Source organism: Somniosus microcephalus, chromosome 13 (assembly GCF_052327205.1).
Source record: "Somniosus microcephalus isolate GS21.2 chromosome 13, FLI_Smic_1.0, whole genome shotgun sequence".
Lineage (NCBI taxonomy): Eukaryota > Metazoa > Chordata > Chondrichthyes > Squaliformes > Somniosidae > Somniosus > Somniosus microcephalus.
In genome coordinates this window covers 1,522,022-1,544,282 of record NC_140999.1, presented here as the reverse complement: position 1 = coordinate 1,544,282, position 22,261 = coordinate 1,522,022, and the positions used below count along the sequence as shown (strand labels likewise).

Sequence of the window (22,261 nt, the reverse complement as noted above, 5' to 3'; positions counted from 1 at the left end):
TGAAGGCAATGTTGGACTTCGTCATCGACGTCTGCCCTTGTTGTCAGTAGGCTCCCGAGGTATGGAAAGTAGCCCACGTTGTCCAAGGCCTTGTCATGGATTTTGATAATCGGGGGGCAGTAATGTGTGGTGGGGGCAGGTTGGTCAGAGGACCTTTGTCTTACGGATGTTTAGTGTAAGGCCCAGGCTCTCGTGCGCTTCGGTGAAGGTGTTAATGATGGTTTGGAGTTCGACCTCCGAGTGAGCGCAGACGCAAGCACCGTCTGCATACTGTAATTCGACGACAGAGGATGGGATGACCTTGGATCTGGACTGGAGGCGATGGAGGTTGAACAGTTTCCCGTTTGTTCTGTAAATTAGCTCCACTCCAGCAGGGAGCTTACTGAGGGTGAGATGGAGCATTGCAGCAAGGAAGATCGAGAAGAGCATTGGTTCGATGACTCCTTGGATGACGAGGGAGATAGAGAAGATGATGAAACAAAAAAGAGGGTGTGTGAGGCATGTCAGGTGAATTCTTCAAGGGGGAGCCAGACCAAATACAATAAGTTGAGAGGGGACGTAAAGATGAAAATAAGATTGGGAAAGAGAGAATATGAGAGTAGAATGGTGGTTAACATAAAAGGGAACCCAAAAACCTTCTACCAGCATGTAAACAGTAAGCGGGTAGTAAGAGGCAGGGTGGGGCCTATTAGAGACAAAGAAGGTGATATATGCTTAGAGGCGTAGGGCAAGGCTAGAATACTCAATGAGTACTTTGTATCGGTGTTTACTAAGGAGGTGGATGCTGACAAAATATCGGTAGAAGTGGAAAAGGTAGAAGCAATGGAAGGGGTGAAAATTGATAGACAGGATGTACTAGAAAGGCTGGGTATGCTTAGAGTGGACAAGTCGCCTGGTCCAGATGGCTTGCATCCCAGGTTGCTAAGGGAATTGGGGGAGGAGATAGCGGAAGGGCTTGCCGTAATTTTCCAATCTTCTCTAGATGCGGGGATGTGCCTGAGGATTGGAAAGTGGCAAATGTGACACCATTATTCAAGAAAGGGTGTAAGGACAATCCTAGTAACTACAGGCAGGTCAGTTTAACATCAGTGACGGGTAAAGTTTTAGAAACAATAATCAAGGAAAAAATCAACGGGCACTTGGAGAGGTTTAAGCTAATTAAGGAGAGCCAACACGGGTTTGTAAAAGGAAGATTGTGTTTGACTAATCTAATTGAATTTTTTGATGAAGTAACAGAGGATTGATGAAGGGAATGCAGTGGATGTTGTCTACGTGGATTTTCCGAAGGCGTTTGACAAAGTACCACATAGAAGGCTGGTTAACAAAATTGAGGCTCATGGAATAGCTGGGTCAGTGGCAGCTTGGATAAGGAATTGGCTTAAGGACAGAAAACAGCAAGTTGTGGTAAATGGCTGTTTTTCAGACTGGAGGATGGTAGACAGTGGTGTTCCCCAAGGGTCAGTGCTGGGGCCACTGCTTTTTTTGATCTATATAAATGACCTGGATATTGGAATAGAGTAGAATTTCTAAATTTGCCGATGACACCAAACTTGGGGGTGTGGCAAACATTGATGATACCAATCGACGGCAACAGGACATAGAAAGGCTAGCAGAATGGGCAGACAAGTAGCAGATGGAATTTAATACAGAGAAGTGTGAGGTGATGCATTTTGGCAGAAGGAACAGGGAGAGGCAATATACACTTAATGGCACAGTTTTACAGAGTGTGCAGGGACAGAGGGACCTGGGAGTTAATGTGCATAGGTCTCTGAAGGTGGTGGGACATATTGAGAGAGTGGTTAACAAAGCATATGGGATCTTGGGCTTCATAAATAGAGGTATTGAGTATAAAAGTAGAGAAGTTATGCTGAAACTTTATAAAGCGCTGGTTGAGTCACAACTGGAGTATTACGTCCAGTTCTGGTCACCACACTTTAGGAAGGATGTGAAGGCCCTTGAGAGGGTGCAGAGGAGATTTACCAGAATGGTTCTGGGGATGGGGGATCTTCGCTACAAGGACAGGTTGGAGAAGCTGGATTTGTTTTCATTAGAGCAAAGGAGGTTGAGGGGAGATTTGATCGAGGTGTACAAGATTATGACGGGTTTGGATAGGCTAGACGGGGAAAGGCTGTTCCCACTAGTTGATTGTACAAGGACTAGGGGACAAAGATTTAAGGTTTTGGGCAAGAGATAAAGGGGGGATGTGAGGAAAAACTTTTTTACGCAGCGAGTGGTGATGACCTGGAACTCGCTGCCGATGGAAGTGGTGGAAGCGGAGACACTCAATGTTTTCAAGGGGAGACTGGATAGACACTTGAGGGAAATAAACTTGCAGGGCTACGGGGATAGAGCGGGGGAATAGGACTGACTGGATTGCTCTACAGAGAGCCGGCACGGACTCGATGGGCCGAATGGCCTCCTTCTGTGCTGTTATGACTCTATGACTAAAGGTAACCTGTGTATGGAAGAGGAAGACATGGGTATGGTTCTTAATGAATACTTTGGGCTGGATTTTGCTACGGGGGCGGGTTGGAGGTGGGAAACCCACATTTGGGCTTGTTGTCCCGCCTCCATGGAGATGTGGCCAACCCACTGGATTTTCCTCTGATTGACCTTGTTGAGCCTGCCCTGTGGGCTCAGCAGGCCAATTAAGGGCCACCCGGCAACAGGTGACGTCAGAGATTTACATTTCATCTGTCAAAAGCTTTTGGCAGATGAAATATCAGTGTTTAACAGCTGTTTGAAGCTGTCAAGCACTGAAAAACTGCTAATTCAGCCTCAGTCCTTTCTCAGGATAACTTTAAAATCATTTTGCAGCAGAAACCAAGAAGCTGATTTTTTTTTAAAAATCGGAGCTTCTGTGGTTCTTGCAGCCGACTCCCGACACCGGAATGCAGGACTCCTGTAAAGGTAAGTAAAAGTAAGTTAAACTTATTTAAACACTTGCAAAACACTTACCTTTGCACTCCTGCACCCCTCACTCACCTGAACACTGGGCATCTCGACCCCTCCAAGACCTCAGACCCACGTCCCGCCTCGAAAACTTTTCGTGGTTTGGAGCTGTCGGGAAGCCCACAAACCAGCAATAAAAATCGCGAATAAGCAAAAAACTACCTGTTAACAGGCAGTTTAATTGCCTTTAATCCCTTCCCGCCTCTGGGAGTCGGGTTCCAGCACTTGTCGGCAACCCGACTCCTATGAAATTGACATGGAGGCGGGTTGGAGGCGGATGGGGTCGGGACCCCCGGATCTCCGATTTTTATCGCCCGCACGCCTCCAACCCGACTCCAGGGGCTTAGGAAAATCCAGCCCTTTGCGTCTGTTTTCTCAAACGTGAGGGACGATGCAGACATTGCAATCAGGGAGGAGTGTGAAATATTAGATGAAATGAACATAGTGAGAGAGGAAGTATTAAGGAGTTTAGCATCTTTGAAAGTGGATAAATCCCCAGGCCTGGATGAAATGTATCCCAGACTGTTAAGAGAAGTAAGAGAGGAAATAGCAGAGGCTCTGACCATCATTTTCCAATCCTCTCTGGCTTCAGGTGTGGTGCCGGAGGACTGGAGGACTGCTAACGTGGTACCCTTGTTTAAAAAGGGAGAAAGGGATAGGCCGAGTAATTACAGACCAGTCAGCCTAACCTCAGTGGTGGGAAAATTATTGGAAAAAATTCTGAGGGACAGGATAAATCTTCATTTAGAAAGACACGGATTAATCAGGGGCAGTCAGCATGGATTTGTTAAGGGAAGGTCGTGTCTGACTAACTTGATTGAATTTTTTGAGGAGGTGACAAGGAGGGTCGATGAGGGTCGTGTGTTTGATGTAGTCTATATGGATTTTAGCAAGGCTTTTGATAAGGTCCCACATGGCAGACTGGTCATGAAAGTAAAAGCCCATGGGATCCAGGACAAAGTGTCAGGTTGGATCCAAAATTGGCTCAGAGGCAGGAAGCAGAGGGTAATGGTCGAAGGGTGTTTTTGTGACTGGAAGGCTGTTTCCAGTGGGGTTCGGCAGGGCTCAGTACTCGGTCCCTTGCTTTTTGTGGTATATATCAATCATTTAGACTTGAATGTAGGAAGTATGATTAAGAAGTTTGCAGATGATACAAAAATTGGCCGTGTGGTTGATAATGAAGGCGGCGGCTGTAGACTGCAGGAAGATATCAATGGACTGGTCAGGTGGGCAGAACAGTGGCAAATGGAATTCAATCTGGAGAAGTGTGAGGTAATGCATTTGGGGAGGGCTAACAAGGCAAGGGAATACACAATAAATGGTAGGACACTGAAGTGCAGAAGATCAGAGGGACCTTGGAGTGCATGTCCACAGATCCCTGAAGGTAGCAGGACAGGTAGATAAGGTGGTTAAGAAGGCATACGGGATACTTTCCTTTATTAGCCGAGGCTTAGAATACAAGAGCAGGGGGGTTATGTTCGAACTGTATAAAACACTAGTTAGGCCACAGCTAAAATACTGCGTGCAGTTCTGGTCACCATATTACAGGAAGGATGTGATTGCTCCAGAGAGGGTGCAGAGGAGATTTACGAGGATGTTGCCTGGGCTGGGGAATCTTAGCTATGAGGAAAGATTGGAGAGGCTGGGGTTGTTTTCCTTGGAACAGAGGAGGCTGAGGGGAGACCTTATTGAGGTGTATAAAATTATGAGGGGCCTAGATAGAGTGGATAGAAAGGACCTATTTCCCTTAGCAGAAGGGTCAATAACCAGGGGACACAGATTTAAAGTAATTGGTCAGAGGTTTAGAGGGGATTTGAGGAGAAATGTTTTCACCCAGAGGGTGTCGAGGGTCTGGAACTCACTGTCTGAAAGGGTGGTCGAGGCAGAAACCCTCATCACAGTTAAAAAGTACTTGGACGTGCACTTGAAGTGCCGGAACCTACAGGGCTGCGGACCAAGAGCTGGAAAGTGGGATTAGGGTGGCTCTTTGTCGGCCGGCACGGACACGATGGGCCGAAAGGCCTCCTTCTGTGCTGTAAATTTCTTTGATTCTATAATTTCCTATTTTCCTTTGCTCTCCTTAATTTGTAAATATGACATTTGTGTTTAAATTCTGTACTCGGCCGAAAAGCTTACTTTTTAAAAATTAATTCACGGGATGTGGGCGTCGCTGGCAAGGCCGGCATTTATTGCCCATCCCTAACCACCCTTGAGAAGGTGGTGGTGAGCTGCCTTCTTGAACCGCTGCAGTCCGTGTGGTGAAGGTGCTCCCACAGTGCTGTTAGGGAGGGAGTTCCAGGATTTTAACCCAGCGACGATGAAGGATTGGCCAATATATTTCTAAGTCAGGATGGTGTGTGACTTGGAGGAGAACTTGGAGGTGGTGGTGTTCCCATGCGCCTGCTGCCCTTGTCCTTCTAGGTGGAAGAGGTCGCGGGTTTGGGAGGTGCTGCTGAAGAAGCCTTGGCGAGTTGCTGCAGTGCATCTTGTAGATGGTACACACTGCAGCCATGGTGCGCCGGTGGTGGAGGGAGTAGATGGGCTGCTGATCCAATTTGCCTAAACCTTTCATAATTTTAAACACTTCCATCATATCCCCTCTCAGTCTTCTCTTTTCGAACGAGTAGACCATGGGGCAGTCAATCTTTCCCAATACAATCTATATTTATTCACTGTATCGTGTTCTCTCAAATCACAGAATGCGTACGGAAGGAACAGATCAGAAACCGAAAATTCCTCATCATCCAGAAAACAGACCCGGCTACGAACAAATCTATCAATACCTTCGACAACTCTTCATTGCAGCATCTGAGGGGTAAGGTGACCACAGTGCTGATCCCCTGCTTCTACCTCGTGGTGTTCATTATCGGCCTACCAGCCAACGGGCTGGCTCTCTGGATCCTCGTCACAAGAATCAAGAAGCTGCCCTCGACCATCTACCTGATGAACCTGGCCTTGGCCGACCTACTCCTGACCCTCGCTTTGCCTTTCAGAGTCTGCTACCACCTGCTGGGTAATGACTGGGTGTTCGGAGAGGCACTGTGCCGAGCTTCCAGTGCCCTCTTCTACGGGAATGCGTACAGCTCCATCCTGTTCCTGACCTGCATCGGTGCCGATCGATACCTGGCCGTAGTCCACCCCTTCCTCTCAAAGGAAGTCCGGAACAAGCAGTCCGCATACTGCGTTTGTGGAGTGCTCTGGGTGCTGGTTGTTCTCGCCATGGTGCCAATGTACATCACCAAGCAGGCGCACAGGATCCACACTCTCAACATCACCACATGCAACGACGCACTCCCCGAAGAGATGCTAGCTGGCTACCTCTTCTATTACTTTATCTGTCTGGTGGTTTTCGGCTTTGTGATTCCCTGTTTAATCACTGTCTTCTGTTATGTGTCTGTTGTTTCTACATTGATTCTAAACGATGAGAAGTATGTCCATGCGATTAAGGTCACACTGTTAGTCCTGCTAGTGTTCCTGGTGTGTCTAACTCCCTTGCATGTGACCATGTTAATCTACTTCTACACGCACAACATTGAAATTTACGTTTACTCCATGATCTGCCTGATGCTCAGCACCTTGAATAACTGCATTGACCCGTTCATCTACTACTACATCTCCGAGGAATTCAGGGAAAAAGTCAGCAGTGCGCTGTGTGCCCGTAAAAACGAGACGGGTTCGGCCAAATCGGTTCAGACTCTCATTCAGAGCAACAGTGCGTCTTTGAAAGAGCGATCCAATTAATCCCACTCCCCCCTGCTCTTTCCCCAGAGACCTTTTTAAGTATTTCTCCAATTCCCTTTTGAAAGTTATTATTGAATCTGCTTCCACCGCCCTTTCAGGCAGCGCGTTCCAGATCACAACAACTCGCTGCGTAAAAAAGATCCCCAGCTCCCCTCTGGTTCTTTTACCAATTATCTTATCCTCTCATTACCCTCTCGCCAGTGAATAACACAACTAAAACATACCAAGACCGTATCACATCATTTAGAATGGTTACAGCAGAGGAGGCCACTCGACCTGTCCAGCCGGTGCCGAGTTACACTGATCACACCTGCAGCCTGTGCATCTGATTTTCTACATTTGACTGGAACCAGTTTTGATTTCAAAGAAACTTTTAAAAAATGGAATGAAGTGGGATGCCCAAACCCCCACGTTTGATAAAAGGTGGAGTGGTATCGCCCCCACATACCACCCGACTCCCAGCTTGATCCAGTCTGTACTGATCTCAGGGTCATGGTTGCGGTGCCAGTGAGTGAATCAGGGTCCTGCTCAGCACTCTTAAGAATAACCATTCGTGTGGGGTGAGGTATCAAAGGGCAGTGGGTACCCATAAAACCCAAACCCATGAAACTCACTAGCCCTTTAAATGGGGAAGTTATGTTTCAGCTGTACAGAGCTCTGGTCAGACCCCATCTAGAGTAAAATAAAAACAGAAAATGCTGGAAATACTCAGCTGGTCAGGCAGCACCTGTGGAGAGAGAAACAGAGTTAATGTTTCAGGCCGATGACCCTTCGTCAGAACTGGAAAAAGCTGGAGATGGAACAGATTTTTAAGCAAGTGTGGGGGCAGGGAAAGGGGGGAGGGGAGGAAAGAACCAAAGGGAAGGTCTGTGATAGGATGGAAGGCAGGAGAGATTAAGAGACACAAGGGATGATGGTGCAAGGCAAAAGGAGATGGTAACAGGACAAGTTAAGAAACAAAAGGTGGGTCTGGAGGAGGTGTAAATGGCGATGGCAGAATCATCGACAGCTGCCACGTGAGAGAGAGAAAAAATGTAATAGGGGCCGAGGTTATGGTCTGAAATTGTTGAACTTTATGTTGAGTCCGGAAGGCTGTAAAGTGCCTAATCGGAAGATGAGGTTCTGTTCCTCGAGCTTACGTTGAGCTTCAATGGAACAATGTAAGAGGCCGAGGATGGTGAGTACTGAGTGGGAGTGAAGCGGAGAATTAAAGTGACAGGCGACCGGAAGCTCGGGGTCCCCCTTACGGACTGAACGGAGGTGTTCCGCAAAGCGGTCACCCAATCTGCATTTGGTCTCCCCAGTGTAGTGGAGACCGCATCGTGAGCAGCGAATACAGTATACTAGATTGCAAGAAGTACAAGTAAATCGCTGTTTCACCTGGAAGGAGTGTTTGGGGCCCTGGACAGTGGGAAGGGAGGAGGTAAAAGGGCAGGTGTTGCATCTCCTGCGCTTGCACGGGAAGGTGCCGGGCAAAGAGGAAGGGCTGTTGGGGGTGATAGAGGAGTGGACCAGGGTGTCGCGGAGGGAGCGGTCCCTTCGGAATGCTGAAAGAGGAGGGGAGGGGAAGATGCGTTTGGTGGTGGGATCATGGAGGTGGCAGAAATGGCACAGGATGATCCATTGAATGTGGAGGCTGGTGGGGTAAAAGGTGAGAACAAGGGGAACCCTATCGTGGTTCTGGGAGGGAGGGGCAGGGGTGAGGGCAGAAGTGCGGGAAATAGAATGGACACGGTCGAGGGCCGTGTCAACCACAGTAGAGGGGAATCCTCGGTTGAGGAAAAAGTAAGACATGTCGGAAGCACTGGTGTGGAAGGTGGCATCGTCAGAGCAGATGCGGCGGAGACGGAGAAACTGGGAGAATGGAATATAGAGTCCTTACAGGAGGCGGGGTGGGAGGAAGTGTAGTCCAGGTAGCTGTGGGAGTCAGTGGGCTTGTAGTGAATGTTGGTCAATAACCTATCCCCAGACATGGAGACGGAGAAGTTGAGGAAGGGAAGAGTCGGAGATGGACCATGTGAAGGTGAGGGAAGGGTGGAAATTGGAAGCAAAGTGAATGAAATTTTCTAGTTCAGGACGAGAGCAGGAGATGGCACCGATAGTCATCAATGTACCGGAAAAAAAAAGTGAGGGAGGGGACCTGAGTAGGACTGGAACAAAGAATGTTCCACATATCCCATTAAAAGGCAGGCATAGCTAGGGCCCATGTGGATTCTCATAGCAACACCTTTGATTTGGAGGAAATGAGTGGAATCAGAGGAGAAGTTGTTCAATGTGAGAACAAGTTCAGCCAGGCGGAGGAGGGTGATGGTGGATGGTCGGGCCTCTGTTCAAGGAAGATGCGGAGCGCCCTCAGGCCATCCTGGTGGGGGATGGAGGTGTAGAGGGATTGTACGTCCATGGTGAAAAGGAGATGGTTGGGGCCAGGAAACTGTTAAAGTGGCGGAGGGCGTCGGAAGAGTCGCGGACGTAGGTGGGAAGAGACTGGGCAAGGAGAAAATAAGAGTTGAGATAGAAAGAGATAAGTTCTATGGGGCAAGAACAGGCTGAAACGATGGGTCTACCAGGGCAGTCCTGTTTGTGGATCTTGGGAAGGAGGTAGAAGCGGGCTGTGCGGGGTTGGGGAACTATGAGGTTGGCAGCCGTGGGGGTAGATCTCCAGAGGAGATGAGGTCAGTGACAGTCTTGGAAACGGTGGCTTGATGTTTGCTAGTGGGGTCATGGTCCAGGTGGAGGTAGGAGGAGGTGTCGGAGAGTTGGCGTGCAGCTTCCGCTAGGTAGAGGTCAGTTCACCAAACAGCACCACCCTTGTCAGCAGGTTTAATGACAATGTCGGGGTTGGATCGGAGAGAACGGAGTGCTGCGAGTTCAGAGGGAGGTAGGTTGGAGTGAGGGGAGCAGAGAAATGGAGACGGCCGATGTCACGGCGGCAGTTTGCAATGAAAAGATCTAGAGAGGGTAAGAGGCCAGGGGGAGGGGTCCAGGTAGAACGGGAATTCTGAAAGCGGGAGAAAGGGTCAGCCGTGCGGGGGAAAGACTCCTGGCCAAAGTGGGCACGGAGATGAAGGTGGCGGAAAAAGAGCTCAGCATCGTGTTGAGCTCGAAATTCATTCAGGCGATGAAGCTCAAGCCTTTGCTGAGGACTGATCATTCGGGGTCAGAGAGGGGAAGGTCAGAGGGGATGGTGAAAACACAGCAGGGGGTGAGATTGGAAGAAGGGGGGTCAGAGGAAAGTGAAGGGAAAGAAGGTTCTGGAGGGGCGTTGGTGTCCAAGAGTTGATGAAGCTTGCAATCTTTGACACCTGAAAGGAAGAAAAAAAGTTTTTTGTTAAAGCGCCGGATGAGTCGAAGGATGAAATGGAACTGCGGACCCAGACAGCTTGGAGATAGAGTGCGTCGGTGCTGCTGAAGAGTATCTGGAGTAACTGTGTTCAGTTCTGGGCACCGTATCTCAGGAAGGATATACTGGCCTCAGAGAGGGAGCAGTGTAGATTCACCAGGATACGGGGGCTTGAGTTCTGAGAACAGGTTGCAGAGACTCGGCTTGCATTCCCTTGGGTCTAGAAGATTAAGCAGTGATGTAATCAAAAGGTGTTTAAAATGATAAAGGGATTCAATAGGAGGGAGAGACTATCTCCCCCCGGTAGAGGGGGGGGGGGGGGGGGGGGTAACCACAATTTAGACTGTGCAGGAGGAAAATCACAAAGCACTTTTCCACACAAGTGGTAAGCTGGAACGCTCTCTCTAAAAAGCTATGGGTTAATTGGAGCGTTCAAGACTGAGGTCGATAGATTTTTTGCTGGGTGAGGGTATCGAGGGATATGAAAGGCAGGTAGAGGTATAGATCAGCCATGATCAAATTGAATGGCAGAACAGACTCAAGGGGCTGAATGGCCTCCTCCTATTCCTGTGGTCTGCCCTTCACAGGGAAATCAGTCGCCACTGTCTGTGGAAACCTAGGCCCCAAGCTCTGCAATTCTCACCCTCAAACGCTCATTTAAGACCTTTTTTTAAAACCCACCTATTTGACCAAGTGTTTCATCACCCCGCCTACTATCTCCTCCTTTGGCCGATTCCACCTCAAACTTCTTTAGGACATTTCTCTGCGTTCGCTGTGTAAATGCCAGGTGTTGATGCTGTGTACGGAGGGAATGTGTTAGCGCTGTGTAACAGGTCCCTCTGGAGGCCGATTTAAGATTCACAGCTAATAAATGAAGCTCCAATCTCTGGCTACTGAAAACTGACTGAAGTCTCGCTACAACACAAACATGTGAATGATGAGAACAATTAACACTAGAGCACAAGGGGCATTTTATTTAACACTCAGCAGCTGCTGAGGTCAGTGGAAAGTGGTGACACCCCATCAGAGACTGGACCACAGCCAAACAGGTCCTCCTCCCGCTGGGAGAGTCGGCACTACCCAACCCCAATTGCTGGGTACAAACAGGCACGTCCTAGACCACAGCTCCCTCCGCCGCCAGATAGGAGGCACACTGCAGGTGAGGATCACATTACAGCCATTTTCTACATTTCCCCAGCAACCAGCCTCCGCTCCCATTCCTTGACTCAGTCAGAAGCACCAATCAGAAGCTGGGCTCAATCCCCACTCCAGCACTGAAGGCCGACACTGTATTGAATATTTGTAACTATGGGTTGTGTTTTATTTCCTGATCATTAGAGCCAGTTCAGTGTTGAATGTGAATTTAACACAGCAGGCAAAGGCAGGATCCTGCGATGCCCAAATGTTTATAGCCCACTGCTCCTCACCTAGACTGGGTCAGAGTGCCCACCTTACCCCTCCCCAAAGCCACCCCTCCACCGTACCCCACCCTGCCCCCTCCACCGACCCTACCCCATCCCTCCACCCCCATCCGAGGGCCCTCCCCACCGTACCCCTCCACCCAATCCCACCCCTCCACTGTACCCCATCTGCCCCCCCCCCGTATCCCAACCCTTCCGAGAATCACCAAGAGGAACCCAGTGATCGGCCCATCAGCAGACCGATTCCCTGAAGACACGCAGTGAACAACAGAGAGCAATGCAATGTGGGCTTTTATTGGACATTTAGCACACAGACAAGTCTAACAGGGACACCAGGTCCAGGTCCTCCCGACAACATTTACTTCAGCTTCTTCTTGGGACGCAGGTTGTTAGTGTGGCCACACTTGGTTTTACGACAGTTGGATGCACGAGGGTGCAGGCGGGCGTAGCACCTGGGGAGGGGGGCAGATACATGGTTAATGGCAGCTCCAGGAAACACATCGCACCCCAACCCCCCCGAGCAACTCCGACCTGCTGCGAAGAAACGAATGGGACTAAAAGCCAACAAACCCCCTGGACCTGATGGTCTACATCCTAGGGTTCCAAGAGGTGGCTGCAAAGTCATACAGCACAGGAGGCCATTCAGCCCATCGAGTCGGTGCCGGCTCTCTGTAGAGCAATCCAGTCGGTCCCATTCCCCCGCTCTATGCCCGGAGCCCTGCAAGTTTATTTCCCTCAAGTGCCGATCCAGTCTCCTGGAAAAGTGTCTCCACTTCCGTCGGCAGCGAGTTCCAGGTCCTCACCACTCGCTGCGTAAGTTCCCCCCTCACATCCCCCCTGTATCTTTTGCTCAAAACCTTAAAATCTGATTTTCCAAAATCCCCTAGATTCTAGGACAGTCCCAGCAGATTGGAAAGTAGCAAATGTAACGTCCCGATGCAAGAGAGGGAGAGAAAAAACAGGGAACGACAGGCCAGTTAGCCGGACATCAATCATCAGGAAAATGCTGGAATCCATTATTAAGGAAGTGTTAACAGGGCACTGAGAAAATCACATGATTAGGCCGAGTCAACATGGTGTTTAACAAACTGAGAGTTTTGAGGATGTAACTAGCAGGGTAGATAAAGGGGAATCAGTGGATGTTGTATATTTGGATTTCCAATGGAGCCCCCAAAATGAAAATGTGGGGTTTGGAGTCTGGCCACTGGTGTCAGTGAACCTTGGCTTCTACCGAGCTCTGGTCAGACCCCATCTGGACACTGGGGTCAGTTCTGGGCCCCGCCCCTCGGGAAGGATATATCGACCTCGGAGAGGGAGCAGCGCAGATTCACCAGAATGATACCGGGGCTGAAAGGGTTAAATTACGAGGACAGGTTGCTCAGACTGGGCTTGTATTCCCTCGAGTTTAGAAGATTAAGGGGTGATCTAATCGAGGTGTTTAAGATGATTAAAGGAGTTGATCGGGTCGAGAGAGAGAAACTATTTCCTCTGGTGGGGGGAGTCCAGAACAAGGGGGCAGAACCTTAAAATTAGAGCCAGGCCGTTCAGGGGTGATGTCAGGAAGCACTTCTTCACACAAAGGCTAGTGGAAATCTGGAACGACGACCTGTAAATGGGGGGTTGAGATACAGATCAGCCATGATCTAAACAAATGGCTCGTGGCTGAATGGCCTCTCCTGTTCCTATGGTCCACATGACAGTCAATGTTCCCTTTAAGCTGCACAGCCATGCAGTACTCTGCAGCTCCTGCGCAACCAGCTCATAAATAGGAAAACTGCACACGTGCAGCGCAGTATTTTCAATGGGCTTTGCACCAAAAAAAATTTGAAGAGAATATTGGTGGCAGCAGAAACCCCCCCACCTCTTCGAATACATTGCAGAACCAACCAGGAAACAGGCTATTATAGATCTGGTAATGGGTAATGAGACAGGATTAATTAATGATCTCACAGTAAAGGATCCTCTAGGGAAGAGTGATCATAACATGATAGAATTTGACATTCAGTTTGACATTCAGTTTGAGGGTGAGAAACTTGGGTCTGAAACTAGTGTCTTAAACTTAAATAAAGGCAATTACAAGGGTATGAAGACAGAGTTGGCTAAAGTGGACTGGGAAATTAGATTAAAAGGTAAAATGGCAGATAAGCAGTGGCAGACATTTAAGGAGATATTTCATAACTCATATTCCAGTGAGAAATAAAGACTAAGCAGGATGAACCATCCATGGTTAATGAAGGAAGTTAAGGATGGTATCAAATTGAAAGAAAAGGTTTACAATGTTGTGAAAATTAGTGGTAGGCCAGAGGATTGGGAAATTTTTAAAATCCAGCAAAGGATGACAAAAAAGGGAGAAAATAGATTGAGAGTAAACGAGCAAGAAATTTAAAAACAGACAGCAAGAGCTTTTACAGGTATATAAAAAGGAAGTGAGTAGTTAAAGTAAACATTGGTCCCTTAGAGGAGGAGACTGGGGAATTAATAATGGGAAACAAGGAAATGGCAGAGACTTTGAACAAATATTTTGTATCTGTCTTCACGGTAGAAGACACTAAAATCATCCCAATAATAGTAGATAATCAAGGGACAAAAGGGAGAGAGGAACTTAAAACAATCACTATCGCTAGAGAAAAAGTACTAGGCAAACTAATGGGACTAAAGGCCGACAAGTCCCCTTGACCTGAAACCTAGGGTCTTAAAAGAAGTGGCTGCATTGGTTGTAATATACTGTACCAAAATTCCCTGGATTCTGGAAAGGTCCCAGCGGATTGGAAAACCGCAAATGTAACGCTCCTATTCAGAAAGGAGGGAGACAAAGCAGGAAACTATAGGCCAGCTAGCCTAACATCTGTCATTGGGAAAATGTTGGAATCCATTAAGGAAGTAGCAGGACATTTGGATAATCATGAAACCATGTTGACTCTGCTTGATTGTATGAAAGGGAAGTTGTGTTTGACAAATGTATTAAGAGTTCTTTGAGGATGTAACGAGCAGGGTGGATAAAGGGGAACCAGTACATGTGGTGTATTTGGATTTCCAGAAGGCATTCGATAAGGTGCCACATAAAAGGTTACTGCACAAGAGCTCATTGTAATATATTAGCATGGTGAGCCAGGATAAATGATTCATTTTCAGGTTGGCAAACTGTAACTAGCAGGGTGACACAGGGATCAGTGCTGGAGCTTCATCTATTTACAATCTATATTAATGACTTGGATGAAGGGACCGAGTGTACTGTAGCCAAATTTGCTAATGATACAAAGATAGGTGGGAAAGCAAATTGTGAGAAGGATACAGAGTCTGCAAAGGGGTATAGAGGGGTTAAGTGAGTGGGCAAAAATTTGGCAGATGGAGTATAATGTGGGAAAATGTGAGGTTATCCACTTTGGTAGGAAGAATAAAAAAGCAAAATTTTAATTTAAAATGGAGACTACAGAATGCTGCAGTACAGAGGGACCTGGGGGTCCTTTTACATGAATCACAAAATGTTAGCATGCAGGTACATCAAGTAATTAGGAAGGCAAATGGAACGTTGGCCTTTATTGCAAAGGGGGATGGAGTATAAAAGTAGGGAACTCTTGCTACAACTGTACAGGGTATTGGCGAGACCACACCTGGAGTACTGTGTGTAGTTTTGGTCTCCTTATTTAAGGGAGGATATACTTGCATTGGCGGCAGTTCAGAGAAGGTTCACGAGGTTGATTCCCAAGTTGAAGAGGTTGTCTTATGAGGAAAGGTTGAGCAGGTCCACCACCACCTTCTCATGGGTAATTAGGGATGGGCAATAAACACTGGCCTTGCCAGCAACACCCACATCCCAGAACAAATTTTTAAAAAAAGGCTGTGCCTATACTTATTGGAGTTTAGAATGATGAGGTGATCTTATTGAAACATAAGTTTCTGAGGGGGCTCGACGCCGAGGGGATGTTTCCCCTCGTGGGGGAATTTAGAACTCGGGGGCATTGATTCAGAATAAAGGGGTCGCCCATTTAAAACGGAGATGGAGGAATTTCTTCTCAGCCGTGAATCTTTGGAATTCTCTACCCCAGAGAGCTGTGGAGGACGAGTCAGAGTCAGTGAATATATTCAAGGCAGAGATAGACAGATGTTTGAAGAAAAGGGGACTCGAGGGTTCTGGGGAGCGGGCAGGAAAGTGGAGTTGAGGCCAAGATCAGATCAGCCGAATGGCCTACACCTGCTCCTATTTCTGATGTTCTCAAAGTGGCCGTATCAATCCACCCACTCCCTCAGAGTGGCAGCCCCCACCCCCAAGAGCACAGACCCACTTACTCGCTCTAACCGGCGATAGTCTAGCTCTCCTCCCGCTACTTACTTGCGGCAGATCATCTTGTCACAGTTGTATTTCTGAGCGAGGACTCGGAGGGAGGGGTCTAGGACGCCGCCTCTCAGACGCAGCACCAGATGTAGAGTCGACTCTATAAACAAGTTAAAAACATCCCGGGGGGAGGGGGGTCAGGTTTGTTGTGTCTGTGCGTTGATAGAGACACTGAAGACAGGAGTTGGTTTCATAGGTGTTTACTAAACAAAGTCTGGAGGGGAACTAACTGATACAACACAACATACAGGCTTATATAGCCAGAGTGGCCATTACAGTACACATGGGGCTCTTAAAAGGCACATACACTACAAGATTCAACAATAAACCCAATACTGTTCACTCACTGATCAAATGGAGCCCAACAACTCCCACCCTGAGAGCATTAACCCCACCCTCACACCAGGGCCCCCAGCCACCAGGTGTCAACCCTCAACACCAGGGCCCCAGCCCGGCTAGACTCGCGGCGGAGTGCAATGACTCCCGGTGAACTGACCTTTCTGGATGTTGTAGTCAGATAGGGTGCGTCCGTCCTCCAGTTGCTTCCCAGCGAAGATCAGGCGCTGCTGGTCCGGGGGAATCCCTGCATCGAAACACGGGTTTAAAAAACAGTTTCATAGAAACATAGAAGATAGGAGCAGGAGTAGGCCATTCAGCCCCTCGAGCCTGCTCCGCCATTCAATGAGATCATGGCCGATCATCCAAATTCAGTACCCGGTCCCTGCTTTCTCCCCATATCCCTTGATCCCTTTAGCCTTAAGAAATATATCCAACTCCTTCTTGAATATATTTAATGAATTGGCCTCTACTGCCTTCTGTGGTAGAGAATTCCACAGGTTCACCACTCTCAGTGACGAAATTCCTCATCAGTCCTAAATGGCCTACCCCTTATCCGTAGACTGTGACCCCTGGTTCTGGACTCCCCGACCATCGGGAACATCCTTCCTGCATCTAGTCTGTCTAGTCCTGTTAGAATTTTATAAGTTTCAATGAGATCCCCTCTCAATCTTCTAAACTCCAGCGAGTACAAGCCCAATCGACCCAATCTCATATGTCATTCCTGCCATCCCAGGTATCAGCCTGGTGAATCTTCACTATACTCCCTCCATGGCAAGAACATCCTTCCTCAGATAAGGTGACCAAAACTGCACAGAATACTCAAGGTGTGGTCTCACCAGGCCCTGTACAACTGCAGCAAGGCATCCTTGTTCCTGTACTCGAACCCTCTCGCTACGAAGGCCAACATATTATTTGCCTTCTTAACCGCCTGCTGCCCTTCAGCGACTGGTGCACAAGGACACCCAGGTCTCGTTGCACTTCCCCTTCTCCCAATCTATTGCCATTCAGATAATCTGCCTTCCTGTTTTTGACACCAAAGTGGATAACCTCGCATTTATCCACGTTATATTGCATCTGCTATGCTTTTGCCCAATCACCCAACCTGTCCAAATCATCCTGGAGTTTCTCGGCATCCTCCTCACAGCACACACGCCCACCCAGCTTTGTGTCCGCTGCAAATTTGGAGATATTACATCTAGTCTCCCCCTCCCCGGGTCACTGACCCTCCCCTGGTTTAGGAGCGGGGGGCCAGGCCAGCGAGACCCGTTTCCCCCGGTCCAATGTTCCCTCTAATTCCTCCCGGGCCGATGGCAGTCAGTTTGGGGGAAGTTTCCGCGGGACCTCCTCTGGGAAGCCGCAGATTTCCCCCTTTTGGGACTCAGGACAGCGGCCTGTGGCCCCGGGCTCCCCGCGGCCTCTCCTCTCCCCCGGGCCGGGCCTCTCCTCTCCTCTCCCCCGGGCCGGGCCTCACCCTCCTTGTCCTGGATCTTGGCCTTCACATTCTCGATGGTGTCGCTCGGCTCCACCTCAAGGGTGATGGTCTTCCCAGTCAGAGTCTTCACAAAAATCTGCATCTTCCTGAAAAACAGGGAAAGAAAGAAAATGAGAAACAGAGAGACCCGGCCCGGCCCCGACCCAGTTCCCCTCTCTCTCCCCCTAGGCGCCGGGTTACCCCCGGTCCTAGGCCCCACTCCCCGGCCTCCCTCTCCCCCTAGGCCCCGGTCCTCGGCTTTCGCCCCGGCCTCTCTCTCTCCCCCCCCTAGGCCCCGGCCTCCCTCCCTCTCTCCCCCCCTAGGCCCCGGCCTGTCTCCCTGTGTCCCTCTCTCTCTCTCTCTCTCTCTCCCCCCCTAGGCCCCGGCCTGCCTCTCTCTCTCTCTCTCTCCCCCACTAGGCCCCGGCCTCCCTCCCTCTCTCTCTCTCTCTCCCCCACTAGGCCCCGGCCTCTCTCTCTCTCTCTCTCCCCCCCCCCCTAGGCCCCGGCCTGCCTCTCTCTCTCTCCCCCCCTAGGCCCCGGCCTCTCTCTCTCCCCCACCCCCCCCCCTCCCTAGGCCCCGGCCTCTGCCTCTCTCTCCCCCCCCCCCCCCGGCCTCTGCCTCTCTCTCTGCCCCCCTAGGCCCCGGCCTCCCTCCCTCTCCCTCCCTCCCTCCCTCTCTCTTATCCCCCCCCCCCTCCCTAGGCCCCGGGCTCCCTCTCTTTTCCCCCCCCCTAGGCCCCGGGCTCCCTCTCTTTTCCCCCCCCTAGGCCCCGGGCTCCCTCTCTTTCCCCCCCTGGGCTCCCTCTCTTTCCCCCCCTGGGCTCCCTCTCTTTCCCCCCCTGGGCTCCCTCTCTTTCCCCCCCTGGGCCCCCTCTCTTTCCCCCCCTGGGCCCCCTCTCTTTCCCCCCCTGGGCCCCCTCTCTTTCCCCCTAGGCCCCGGGCTCCCGCTGCTTCCCCCCCCTTCCTCTAGGCCCCGGGCTCCCGCCCCCCCGGGCTCCCCCTGGGCCCCCCTCCCCCTGGGCCCCGGGCTCCCGCCCCCCCCTAGGCCCCGGGCTCCCCCTGGGCCCCCCTCCCCCTGGGCCCCGGGCTCCCGCCCCCCCCTAGGCCCCGGGCTCCCGCCGCCGCCCCCCCCTAGGCCCCGGGCTCCCGCAGGCCCCGGGCTCCCGCTCCCGCCCCCCCCCAGGCCCCGGGCTCCCGCTCCCGCCCCCCCCAGGCCCCGGGCTCCCGCTCCCGCTCCCCCCTAGGCCCCGGGCTCCCGCTCCCGCCCCCCCCCTAGGCCCCGGGCTCCCCCCCTAGGCCCCGGGCTCCCGCTCCCGCTCCCCCCTAGGCCCCGGGCTCCCGCTCCCGCTCCCGCTCCCCCCCTAGGCCCCGGGCTCCCGCTGCTCCCTCACCCGCCGCCGCTCCGACTCAGAAAGGCCGTGAGATTCTCGCCGGAAATGGAAATACCCTGGCCGCACGTGGTATTGTTGCGTCACTTCCTGCCCGTCCACGCCGCGCCCTTTGGCGGCCATCTTTGATACTGGCGAACGCCTCCATCCGGGTGTCAGCTCCGGACCCGCCCCTCCCTGGTCCCGCCCCCCGGTTGCCCCGGTAACCAGCTCCTCCGCTGGTTTATAAATAACCGGACTCGGGACAATTTCAAAGTTTGCGGATGATCCAAAACTGGTCAGAGCAGCAAATAGTGAGATTGATTAACAGTAAATGGATTCAATCAGTGAAACTCTGAGAGCAGGAGCGGTGTCTGTGTCCGCGGCCCAAACCCGCGCTCCCGGCTCAGCTGGAGTCCGAGCGGCCGCAGCCGGACACCGGGGCCGGAGAGAGTGACCGGACACCGCGGCCGGAGAGAGTGACCGGACACCGCGGCCGGAGAGAGTGACCGGACACCGCGGCCGGAGAGAGTGACCGGGACACCGGGGCCGGAGAGAGTGACCGGGACACCGGGGCCGGAGAGAGTGACCGGGACACCGCGGCCGGAGAGAGTGACCGGACACCGCGGCCGGAGAGAGTGACCGGGACACCGGGGCCGGAGAGAGTGACCGGGACACCGGGGCCGGAGAGTGACCGGGACACCGGGGCCGGAGAGTGACCGGACACCGCGGCCGGAGAGAGTGAACGGGACACCGGGGCCGGAGAGAGTGACCCGAACACCGGGGCCGGAGAGTGACCGGGACACCGGGACCGGAGAGTGACCGGGACACCGGGGCCGGAGAGTGACCGGGACAACGGGGCCGGAGAGAGTGACCAGACACCGCGGCCGGAGGGAGTGACCGGACACCGCGGCCGTAGAGAGTGACCGGGACACCGGGGCCGGAGAGTGAGACCGGGACACCGGGGCCGGAGAGAGTGACCGGACACCGCGGCCGGAGAGAGTGACCGGACACCGCGGCCGGAGAGAGTGACCGGGACACCGGGGCCGGAGAGTGAGACCGGAACACCGGGGCCGGAGAGAGTGACCGGGACACCGCGGCCGGAGAGAGTGACCGGGACACCGCGGCCGGAGAGTGACCGGGACACCGGGGCCGGAGAGAGTGACCGGACACCGCGGCCGGAGAGAGTGACCGGGACACCGGGGCCGGAGAGTGAGACCGGGACACCGGGGCCGGAGAGAGTGACCCAAACACCGGGGCTGGAGAGTGACCGGGACACCGGGGCCGGAGAGTGACCGGGACACCGGGGCCGGAGAGAGTGACCGGACACCGCGGCCGGAGAGAGTGACCGGGACACCGGGGCCGTAGAGTGAGACCGGGACACCGGGGCCGGAGAGAGTGACCGGACACCGGGGCCGGAGAGAGTGACCCGAACACCGGGGCCGGAGAGTGACCGGGACACCGGGGCCAGAGAGTGACCGGGACACCGGGGCCGGAGAGTGACCGGGACACCGGGGCCGGAGAGTGACCGGGACACCGGGGCCGGAGAGAGTGACCGGGACACCGGGGCCGGAGAGAGAGACCGGGACACCGGGGCCGGAGAGAGAGACCGGGACACCGGGGCCGGAGAGAGCGACCGGGACACCGGGGCCGGAGAGTGACCGGACACCGGGGCCGGAGAGTGACCGGGACACCGGGGCCGGAGAGTGAGACCGGGACACCGGGGCCGGAGAGAGAGACCGGGACACCGGGGCCGGAGAGAGTGACCGGGACACCGGGGCCGGAGAGTGAGACCGGGACACCGGGGCCGGAGAGAGAGACCGGGACACCGGGGCCGTAGAGTGACCGGGACACCGGGGCCGGAGAGTGAGACCGGGACACCGGGGCCGGAGAGAGAGACCGGGACACCGGGGCCGTAGAGTGACCGGGACACCGGGGCCGGAGAGTGACCGGGACACCGGGGCCGTAGAGTGACCGGGACACCGGGGCCGTAGAGTGACCGGGACACCGGGGCCGTAGAGTGACCGGGACACCAGGGCCGGAGAGAGTGACCGGGACACCGGGGCCGGAGAGTGACCGGGACACCGGGGCCGGAGAGTGACCGGGACACCGGGGCCGGAGAGAGTGACCGGACACCGCGGCCGGAGAGAGTGACCGGACACCGCGGCCGGAGAGAGTGACCGGGACACCGGGGCCGGAGAGTGAGACCGGGACACCGGGGCCGGAGAGAGTGACCGGACACCGCGGCCGGAGAGAGTGACCGGACACCACGGCCGGAGAGAGCGACCGGACACCGCGGCCGGAGAGAGTGACCGGGACACCGGGGCCGGAGAGAGTGACCGGACACCGCGGCCAGAGAGAGTGACCGGACACCGCGGCCGGAGAGAGTGACCGGGACACCGGGGCCGGAGAGTGAGACCGGGACACCGGGGCCGGAGAGAGTGACCCAAACACCGGGGCCGGAGAGTGACCGGGACACCGGGGCCGGAGAGTGACCGGGACACCGGGGCCGGAGAGAGTGACCCAAACACCGGGGCCGGAGAGTGACCGGGACACCGGGGCCGGAGAGTGACCGGGACACCGGGGCCGGAGAGAGTGACCGGACACCGCGGCCGGAGAGAGTGACCGGACACCGCGGCCGGAGAGAGTGACCGGGACACCGGGGCCGGAGAGAGTGACCGGACACCGCGGCCGGAGAGAGTGACCGGACACCACGGCCGGAGAGAGCGACCGGACACCGCGGCCGGAGAGAGTGACCGGGACACCGGGGCCGGAGAGAGTGACCGGACACCGCGGCCGGAGAGAGTGACCGGACACCGCGGCCGGAGAGAGTGACCGGGACACCGGGGCCGGAGAGTGAGACCGGGACACCGGGGCCGGAGAGTGAGACCGGGACACCGGGGCCGGAGAGTGACTGGGACACCGCGGCCGGAGAGAGTGACCGGGACACCGGGGCCGGAGAGAGTGACCGGACACCGCGGCCGGAGAGAGTGACCGGGACACCGGGGCCGGAGAGAGTGACCGGGACACCGGGGCCGGAGAGAGTGACCCAAACACCGGGGCCGGAGAGTGACCGGGACACCGGGGCCGGAGAGTCACCGGGACACCGGGGCCGGAGAGTGTGACCGGACACCGCGGCCGGAGAGAGTGACCGGACACCGTGGCCGGAGAGAGTGACCGGGACACTGGGGCCGGAGAGTGAGACCGGGACACCGGGGCCGGAGAGAGAGACCGGGACACCGTGGCCGGAGAGAGTGACCGGGACACCGTGCCCGGAGAGAGTGACCGGGACAC

General features: G+C 53.6%; 2 protein-coding genes across 2 annotated transcripts in view; one reads left to right on the top strand and one right to left on the bottom strand.

Moving 5' to 3' along the window:
* LOC147107949 (proteinase-activated receptor 3-like) overlaps positions 1 to 10,605 on the top strand; it is a 29,708-nt gene extending 19,103 nt beyond the window's left edge. Inside the window, exon 2 of the mRNA XM_086004318.1 lies at positions 5,651 to 10,605. Within this exon, the coding sequence (XP_085860444.1) occupies positions 5,651 to 6,693 (1,043 nt within the window). The 3' untranslated portion in view covers positions 6,694 to 10,605. The remainder of the gene's footprint in view (positions 1 to 5,650) is intronic.
* Positions 10,606 to 11,727: 1,122 nt separating this feature from the next.
* On the bottom strand, positions 11,728 to 19,093 carry uba52 (ubiquitin A-52 residue ribosomal protein fusion product 1). The gene is made up of 5 exons (XM_086004319.1): positions 18,992 to 19,093; positions 17,598 to 17,704; positions 16,284 to 16,370; positions 15,785 to 15,887; positions 11,728 to 11,906 (listed from the first exon to the last, which is right to left on the bottom strand). Exons 2-5 carry the CDS (start codon positions 17,698 to 17,700, stop codon positions 11,813 to 11,815), a joined length of 387 nt encoding a protein of 128 aa, XP_085860445.1. The 5' UTR covers positions 17,701 to 17,704; positions 18,992 to 19,093; the 3' UTR covers positions 11,728 to 11,812.
* Positions 19,094 to 22,261: the final 3,168 nt, after the last annotated feature.

Excerpts from the sequence above, each read along its gene's own strand:
- uba52 (XM_086004319.1), bottom strand. The coding sequence starts at position 17,700 with ATGCAGATTTTTGTGAAGACTCTGACTGGGAAGACCATCACCCTTGAG. Across the intron at positions 15,888-16,283 it reads TGACTACAACATCCAGAAAG|AGTCGACTCTACATCTGGTG; the intron begins GTCAGTTCACCG and ends ACTTGTTTATAG. Across the intron at positions 11,907-15,784 it reads GACAAGATGATCTGCCGCAA|GTGCTACGCCCGCCTGCACC; the intron begins GTAAGTAGCGGG and ends CCCCCTCCCCAG.